Genomic DNA, 8957 nt, shown 5'->3' with positions numbered 1-8957 from the left:
ACAGGTGCCCTACTGCAAGGATGGCCCACCCAGCTATGGACAACTGAAATCAAAGTCTGCAGTTTCTCCCAGGCACAGTTGGTCCCAGTAATACTTGGAGTTTCTCTAGCACCCAATGCCTCAAAAAGAAATATCAAATAAAAACCCAAAAATAAGAAAGTAAAAAAATCAGAGGAAATGAAAAGACACCTTCTCAACTTGCCTGCAAAAAGGAAAAAAATTAAGAAAGAAGTGAGGTGGAGTTGAAAATACAAAATGATGCCTTCTGCAGTACTCACAGGTGAAGATGCGTCATCATAGGTTTAGGATTCATGTCCTTTTTGCACTGGAAACAATGCTATTATTTGAGTTCCTGCTAGCTACTGTGCCCTGCATTGGCCTCTTGTTAGAAATAGAAAACTGGGCTAGATAGACCATTGGTCAGACCCAGTATGGCTGTTCTTATGTTCTTGGGTATGGCCACTGTATATTTACATCCAACACCAACTCCACTAGACAACAGATTGTAATTCATCTCAAATACATATAATGATGTATCCATGTACATTAATAAATATTGGACAAACTAAGTGCAAAATAAAATAATCATCATAGCAATATTTGCACTAACAGGGAAGATGTCCCATTGGTCTCACACTGGTGATTGTTATGCCACACTAATAGATTTGTGATTTGAAGTTGTTGATACTGTTATATTCCCCTACAGAGGCGATGTTTCTCAAAATGCTTCATAAGGAGGAGCAATGCTGGATTTACAGATACAATACTGTTGTTCCTTTTGGTTTAAATAGCGAAAATGAATGGCAAGGCTTTTATTATTTTTATTTTCTGCTATTTTTAAAGATAAATCCTTTAGACATTTAAAATTCTTCACAACTTGCCTTTAGTTAACTATTAAGTCAGTCATCCAAAAATAAGCTAGCAATTTTAAATTGTTAAGTATATACATCAACAAAATAAAGAATTCTCTTAAAGAGCTTTCAGAAACAGTACTGAAATATTTCTTCAATTTGAGTCAACACTGCTAAGCTTCCTTTTGGCTCAAGTTTTCTTATAGATTTCTCAAAAGGAATTTTTAGAGAATGGGACTCATAATGCTTATCTTTGTCTTTAATAATCAGACCTGTAGCTTTCATGCATGTTTCACAATAAAAACTGCGTCAGGGCATGGTTCTCCATAAGAAAATATATTGTACATTTTGGGCTCCTTTTACGAAGATGGACTAGTGTTTTTAGCGCACGTACCGGATTAGCGTGCGCTAGCCAAAAAACTACTGCCTGCTCAAGAGGAGGCGGTAGTGGCTAGCGCGCACTATTCTGCACGTTAAGGCCCTAACGCGCCTTCGTAAAAGAAGCCCTTTGTTACAAAACGTGCATGTCAGCATGACTAATTTTTAAAGACATTTGTTGCCTATTGGCTGGTATCTTACCATGTAGTTTATTTGATTTATTATTAGTAGATGTTTGATGATATATAGTATGTATTGACCATCATATGAGTACTTGAGACTATTATTTATGGAATTAAGGTCCAGGGTGCTTGATCTAGGAGGTACTATTTTTTTTTTTTCAAGATTTAACTGCCTTGTGAATTTGCTATTCTTCAAGGCTCTGACAGGTAGATTTCAGCATTATTTAGCATGCTAACCGATTTAGCGCTCCCATTATATTCTATGGGTGCCTTAGCATTTAGCGCACGCTAAATCGGTTAGTGCACCTTATTAAAGGACCTCTTAATTTTTTTCTTCTCTCTCTAAAGAGCCAAATAGTTATTTCCTATTTCTAGCAGTGTCTGGAGAGGAGAAATAAATTTAATTGACTCAAACTCACTACAGAAGACTTACTTTTCACCTCTAGCTCAAAAGGGAAGGCAGGCAAATAATACTAAACTAAACTAAACTAAACCTTGGGTTTATATACCACACCATCTCCACGAATGCGGAGCTCGGCACGGTTTACAGGAAGAAAGATGAGAGAGGAACTACAGTGGACAGATTAAAGAGTTAGGTGTAAAGGGGGAAGGTGAGAGGCCTAAGAGGGGAGAAGTGTTACAGTTTTGAGAATAGCCAGGTTTTTAGGTGTTTGCGGAAGAGTTGGAGGGAGCTTGAGGTTCAGAGAGGGGAGGGGAGGTTATTCCAGATCTCAGTGATTCTAAAGGGGAGGGATGACCCAAGTTTGCCTACATGGGAAATACCTTTAACATCATAGCACCCCTGAGAAATTATTTGGCTGGATAACATGGGAGTGAGAATTTCAGAGCTTTATAACTGCCTTCAGCTCACAGAAATCTCCGACATCCTAAGAGAAATTAATTTCAAATTAAGGTAATTTTTTTTTTAAACACCAAAAGTACTCTGATTTCTTAAAAAGAAAAAAAAAGAAGAAAAGATTTTTATATTGTGTAATTTTATATTGCTGGTTCACGGTTTGGTTATTTTTTGCTGCTTTATTTACTTTTTAAGCAGCTTATTTGCTACAGCTTTTTTGATCTCTAGTTCAAAAGGAGAAAGGAAGCTGATGTTCTTACAAGTCACAGCACCTTGAAGCATTAGTTCCCTCCCTCCCCAACTCATCTTCTAAATCTTGCTATACAGAGACCCACTCAGCAAAATGTGTGCATAGATGCACCTTCTTGTCCAGTTTGTCTTGACTAGATTGTAAGCTCTTTGAGCAAGGACCATCTCTTCTATGTTTTAATATACAGCACTGCATATGTCTAGTAGTGCTATAGTAGTAGGTGTTCGGTATTGGTTGGAAGTTACTAAATAGAAGGTTCACATTTTCATGCAAGTACATTTATATTTGAATAAATAATTAAAATATATCCTTTTTGCCCATGTTAATAAATTTTGTTATCTTTCTTCCTATTGGATTTATATTAGGAGAGAAAGGGATAGTAGATGGCATGGTTATCAGTCTTCGTTTTTCTCTGTTTTCTTTCCTAAGTGCCTCAAACTTTCTCGACTTATATGTACATACATTCACACCACCTAAAACCTAGAACACCTCATCATTCATCTGGTAATCTTCTGAATATAGTTGTAAGGGTGCGGAGGGCACATATGGCCACACAACTACATACATGTGAATTAACATACAGGTTCTGATTCACTCAAGTATGGTTAATATAGGTTGTTAAAAATGAGACCATGGTAATTAAGATGTACTGTAACCTGCCTTAACAGCAGCGAAGGTTACCAGGCTTTATTGAATCTGGGTTTGTAGGTCTCCAGTTGGAAAGAGGAATAAGTAATACTATATCTGTTATCTTGACGCTGATTGCTAGGGTCCAAAGTGCTTTAGGAAGTGTCAGATGACATAGAAAAAAAAATGGAATGAGACACTCAATGCAACAATTTCTTTACGCACTTAAATATGTGGAAAAGCATGGGTCTTTCAAGTTCATTTTATCAAGTCTATTTATTAATGCATTTCAAGTTTCAAAAAAACATTATCTGCACAATACTTTTTAAAATTTTTTTTGCAACTTTTAAGTAAAAATTTCAAAAGTGAACCCAAAAAAAGATACTGTATAAAACACAGTGGACATCAAATCGACAGTTGTATTAGCTTTCATTTGTCTTGATCTTTTTCATTTTACCACATCCTGACTTGTAGTGGAGCATTCAGTGCATATTTCTCAGTTCAGAAAACATTTTACTTGGACTCAGCATAAAAACAGGGTGGACCATACTTCCCCAAACTCTACCACAGGATACCATTCAGGCAAAAAAACAAAACACAAACAACCCAACAGAACAAAAAAAAGCAAAAAAACAAAAACAAAAAAGTGATCCAAGCCTTACCATACTGAAGTTACTATGAATCAATGGAGAACAGAAGTCTCAATTTTAGAAAAGGAAATTCACTGTAAGTTTTTCCCCAGTCTGAAAAAAAACGTATTTAAAGGCTGTAAAAGTAACTACACATACTTCACCTATTCTTCAGGTTGTATAGAATTATTTATAGTCTATCTACTTGGCTGGGGTTTCATGTACAAAAATTTCTCTCTAAACCATTGTACAAAAAAAGCTGTATTTTTGTAAAAGTCACCACATAACTGTACAACTTTACAAGGAAGAAATTATACTATTATCTGGAGCAGTTTTGGCCTTGCTGGCTTGCGTCACATTGTGAGAATGACTGTGTAAACCTTGCACTCTTAATACAAGAGTAGCCTTTCCCATCTTTAGTAAACCTGAATATCAAAATTGTTTCCTAAGCAAAGCCAGGAAATATTATAACGGTTTACCTCTAATTCCCCTACTTGATACATCCCAAAAACCTATAAATAGCAAATATGTCACAAGGTCACTAATGCCCTTTTCTGTTTCCTGCATAGGTGTAAAATGCCTGATAAAACAAGACATGTTTCTCCTTCCTCTTAAGACAGCAGTGAATTGCACTCTTCAGGCAAAGTATAGATACGGGCACTCTGTTTCCCCTTTACCATTAGTTTATAACTACATTTTAACAAAATTCTCCTATCAAAAATATAAATAATCTAAACAAAAACAAAACAGTAGGTCTACCTTTAAGGTTTGAACTCACTTTGGTAAGTGAATGTACTTTAGTGGTTACCCAATTACTGACAACAAGCAGAAAAAAATATCTGGAGAATTTTGCTAAGAAAGCTGAACCAACCTCTCGTCACACATCTTGACACTGGACCAATCAAATTCAGCCTAAATTTTTGACATTTGAATACAAACAAATTGGTTGCAATCTTTTCATTAAAAATAAAATAATAATCAAGGTCCCTATTTACTAAACTATGTTAACTGGTAATGCTGCAGATAACATGGTGCAGTCACCTACATCTTCAGGAGGTAGTGGTAACTGTATTAACTACATGGTAATGCAGAATACATAGTAGCAACCTTCTCTGCAGCCCTCCCAAAAAAATCTAAGAATGACCTCAACAGTTACTGCAAAGATTTTGTAGTCATCGTGTGTTAACTTAGTAAATACAGGGGTAATTGTATTTTTCCAGTAAATTATAGATAGCCATTTTTATCTAACTATCTATTACTTAGTAAGCTGAATAATTAGACAGTGTTATAAAAAAATATATCCAAGAGCTATAATGATAATCTTAAATAAAACCTCATTCTAAGAATTTGGCATGCACTCAACACTTATGTGCACGCCCAGAAAGAGCAGAAAAGCTCATATGCTTTATCTTAGTAGCAGCCATTTCTTTGATGTAAAATGAAACAAGAACTTTAAAAATTCTGAAAATAAAATTAAAAAGAAAGCTCTATTTTCTTTTCATAGCTGCAATATAGAGCATGATGGAAATATTTTGCAACTGTACACCATCTCCTCTGTTATCCTGAGTATGTATATCAATTAAACAATAATTTCTTCATTAACAGCAGAAAAAAAAGTTTTATAATACAAAGGAACATATTCATATTGCAATTTTTTTTTTAACAATTGCACACAGAAGTACAGGTGTACATTAGAAATACATGTCTGCATATAGCGATGTATATACGTTGGCAGATAACGTCTCCAGTGTTGAGTTGGTCTAGGTTTTCAGCCTCAATAGGCAGCTTGAAAAATATAGACTTTCAATTTGTTAATAAAAATGTTTTTGATTTTTTTTTTTTTCTAGAATCAAAGGTTTGCCTGCAAGTGAAGTAATGATACAACTAATGAAAATGGGAGTGAGTGAAATAAGGGCAAAAAAATTCATGATACTCTTCTTAAACTTTGTGCCGTTAGGTTAAAAACATCCATCTTTGAGAAAAAGTAGTAATTTTCTTCACTGTCAGCTGGAAACATCAGCCATTAAAAAATTAAATAACTCCACTTGTTTTGAGGACACACGATCTTGCCTTTTGTATCTCCTCTTTTCATTTACTTTTGTTTTGTTGGCGCATTGGCCTGGGGGGATATTGACTCTTAGTAGGTTTTCTTTGGAGTGAAGTTTTCCCATTGTAGGCACTAGGAAGAACCAAGGCAAAAGCTGCTGTTAGCGTCTCATGTGTCCCATCTGGTAACTCTCCCGGGGTCTCTGGCGTGGAGGCTGCTGGGTTGGTTGTGGTGGTCTCCTCCTCTTTAAAGAGCCTTTTGGTGAGAAAGAGAATAAAAACGGCATTCATTAATGTAAGGTTTTAAAGCACACATACTGGATTCCTCCCATTTTGTGCCACATTTATTGCAAGTTTTAACAAATTTATTCATTTATTTTTAAAATTTATATACCATCTATAATCTAGATGGTTTTCATATAAACCAAGGTGAACAGCTGAATTCTGTGATGGATCAGGTGTTCAGAAATGGAATCATCTAAGAATTCCTTTCATTTACTAAAATCAAGATTAATTATAGATATGATTACAGCACATGCTGCTTATTTACTTGCCATTTTTTTTGTTTAATTTCTCAGAAATATATGAAGGAATTAACTAGATAATTTAAAAAAAAAACCACACACAACCCACCCCCCCAGCCAGAACCAATGCAAAACAATATCTTACATTAATAGTGCCATTCAGCTGAATAACAAAACACCAATCTCCAACAAAATTTTCTATAATTGATGAATACCAGTGGATATACTTTATTTGGAGGAGGAGACATGGCTTTTGTCATCATATAGAGACAAACAAAAAGACTTGCCATAGTTAGAAGGGTACCCTTTACTAGAAGGGTGAATGACAATATATATCATGAACTGAGCATGCCCCATCATGTGCACATGACCTGTTCAAACAACCAAGATCATTGTCCCTCCTCATTCTCTAATCTTGTGCAAACATCTTCATGCTTAGCACTTAAAACTGTATATATAGGTTGTAGAATAGTGACAGTTATATCTTAAGTTAGCTGCCCAATAAGGTGCAAAGTGACACTAAACCAATAATAGGAATTAACTGGCACTATCGACCCTAGTTTGCAGTTACATGCATTAACTACCTTAGATGCTATTCTATAATATTAGCACCTAAATTCTATATTGTATAACTACCAGAGGGACATGGGAAGGGCAGGCATGTACCAAGCAGTTACAGCTAAGTTTTCACAATACTGAATAGTTCATTTCCAAGGAAAACCAACCCATGTCTTCCTGGCTAATGGTTTTCTTTTCATGTTATATTTATTTAATTTTTCAAGATATCACAAACATCCACTTAAAGAAACATAAATAGGGATATTATAAACATCATGAAATTATTATTGGATCCTAGTACCTGGAAGTGGTTTAGGTGGTGGCAGCTTCGGATTACTGCTTGGAGTATGGACACTGCATATCTTAATGAATCCAGCCATTAACATAATCAGAGCAATTCCCATCAGCAATACTGCCCACCAGTGAGCCTACAATACAGAAAAAAAAAAATCAGGGTTTTGTCTTCTAAATGAATGTATAAAATGCATAATAGAATAGATAAACATAATTTTTGTAAAAGTTTCTTTGGTACTCTTGGATAGTTACACATACTAATCCACAGTCAGCAACACACACTTGGGGCAGTTTAAGTGTCCCAATAGAACTGGCATTAAACCAAGGCACTGGCACACAAGCTGAAGTATCTTGGTGTCAAAATTCCATTACAGAATATTAGCATAATGTTGACATTGGTATACCCATGTTTAGGCATGTCCTCTTCCATCATGTCAATAGCAGGTAAATGTTGGTATACCTAAGCGCATCAAATAATGCCAGACCAGGGAAGGGAAGAAGAGTGATTCCAGACTAAGGTAAGGAGAAAAAGCACAGTTACTTACCGTAACAGGTGTTATCCAGGGACAGCAGGCAGATATTCTTAACACATGGGTGACGTCACCGACGGAGCCCTCGGTACGGACCTTTTTAACTAGAAGTTTCTAGTTGGCCGCACCGCGCGTGCGCGAGTGCCTTCCCGCCCGACGGAGGAGTGCGTGGTCCCCAGTTAGGATAAGCCAGCTAAGAAGCCAACCCGGGGAGGTGGGTGGGACGTAAGAATATCTGCCTGCTGTCCCTGGATAACACCTGTTACGGTAAGTAACTGTGCTTTATCCCAGGACAAGCAGGCAGCATATTCTTAACACATGGGTGACCTCCAAGCTAACAAAAAGGGAGGTGGGATGGTTGGCCATTAGGAAAATAAATTTTGTAACACAGATTGGCCGAAGTGTCCATCCCGTCTGGAGAACGCATCCAGACAGTAGTGAGTAGTGAACGTGTGAACTGAGGACCAAGTGGCCGCCTTGCAGATTTCCTCGATGGGCGTGGAGCGGAGGAAAGCCACAGAAGCAGCCATAGCTCGGACTCTGTGGGCCGTGACAGTTCCTTCCAGTGAGAGACCGGCCCGAGCGTAGCAGAAAGCAATACAGGCAGCAAGCCAATTTGAAAGTGTCCGTTTGGAGACAGGACGACCCAAACGGTTGGGGTCGAAAGACAAAAAGAGCTGAGGGGCTGTTCGGTGAGCTCTGGTACGATCAAGATAGTAAGCAAGGGCACGCTTACAATCCAGCGTGTGCAACGCCTGTTCCCCAGGATGCGAGTGAGGCTTAGGGAAGAAGACGGGCAGCACAATGGACTGGTTGAGGTGAAAAGCTGAGACCACCTTGGGAAGGAATTTAGGGTGGGTACGCAGAACAACCTTGTCATGGTGAAAAACAGTGAAAGGTGGGTCGGCAACCAGTGCATGCAGTTCGCTAACCCTCCTGGCAGAGGTGATGGCAATTAGGAAAAGCACCTTCCAGGTAAGAAGCCTGAGAGAAGTTGTGGCAAGAGGCTCAAACGGAGGTTTCATGAGAGCTGAGAGAACCACATTCAGGTCCCAGACGACAGGAGGAGGCTTGAGAGGCGGTTTGATGTTGAAGAGTCCTCTGGAAACCAGAGGATGAGCCGTGAGGGGTTTTCCGAGAATAGGCTCATGAAACGCAGTGATGGCACTGAGGTGGACTCTGATGGAGGTAGTTTTGAGGCCAGCGTTGGACAGTGAGAGCAAATATTCCAA

At 37.8% G+C, this 8957-nt stretch overlaps 1 protein-coding gene across 1 annotated transcript in view; it reads right to left on the bottom strand.

The window, feature by feature from the left end:
• Positions 1–3401: 3401 nt before the first annotated feature.
• The window catches only part of ADAM10 (ADAM metallopeptidase domain 10), a 217220-nt gene continuing 211664 nt past the window's right edge, over positions 3402–8957 (bottom strand). Inside the window, exons 15-16 of the mRNA XM_033920375.1 lie at positions 7203–7329; positions 3402–6075 (exon numbers count right to left, since the gene is read on the bottom strand). Of these exons, the coding sequence (XP_033776266.1) occupies positions 5981–6075; positions 7203–7329 (222 nt within the window). The 3' untranslated portion in view covers positions 3402–5980. The remainder of the gene's footprint in view (positions 6076–7202; positions 7330–8957) is intronic.

The sequence above is a fragment of the Geotrypetes seraphini genome, chromosome 14 (assembly GCF_902459505.1).
Source record: "Geotrypetes seraphini chromosome 14, aGeoSer1.1, whole genome shotgun sequence".
NCBI classification, from domain to species: Eukaryota; Metazoa; Chordata; class Amphibia; order Gymnophiona; family Dermophiidae; genus Geotrypetes; species Geotrypetes seraphini.
The sequence above is the reverse complement of the archived record's forward strand: the minus strand, read 5'-3'. Positions and strand labels throughout refer to the sequence as shown.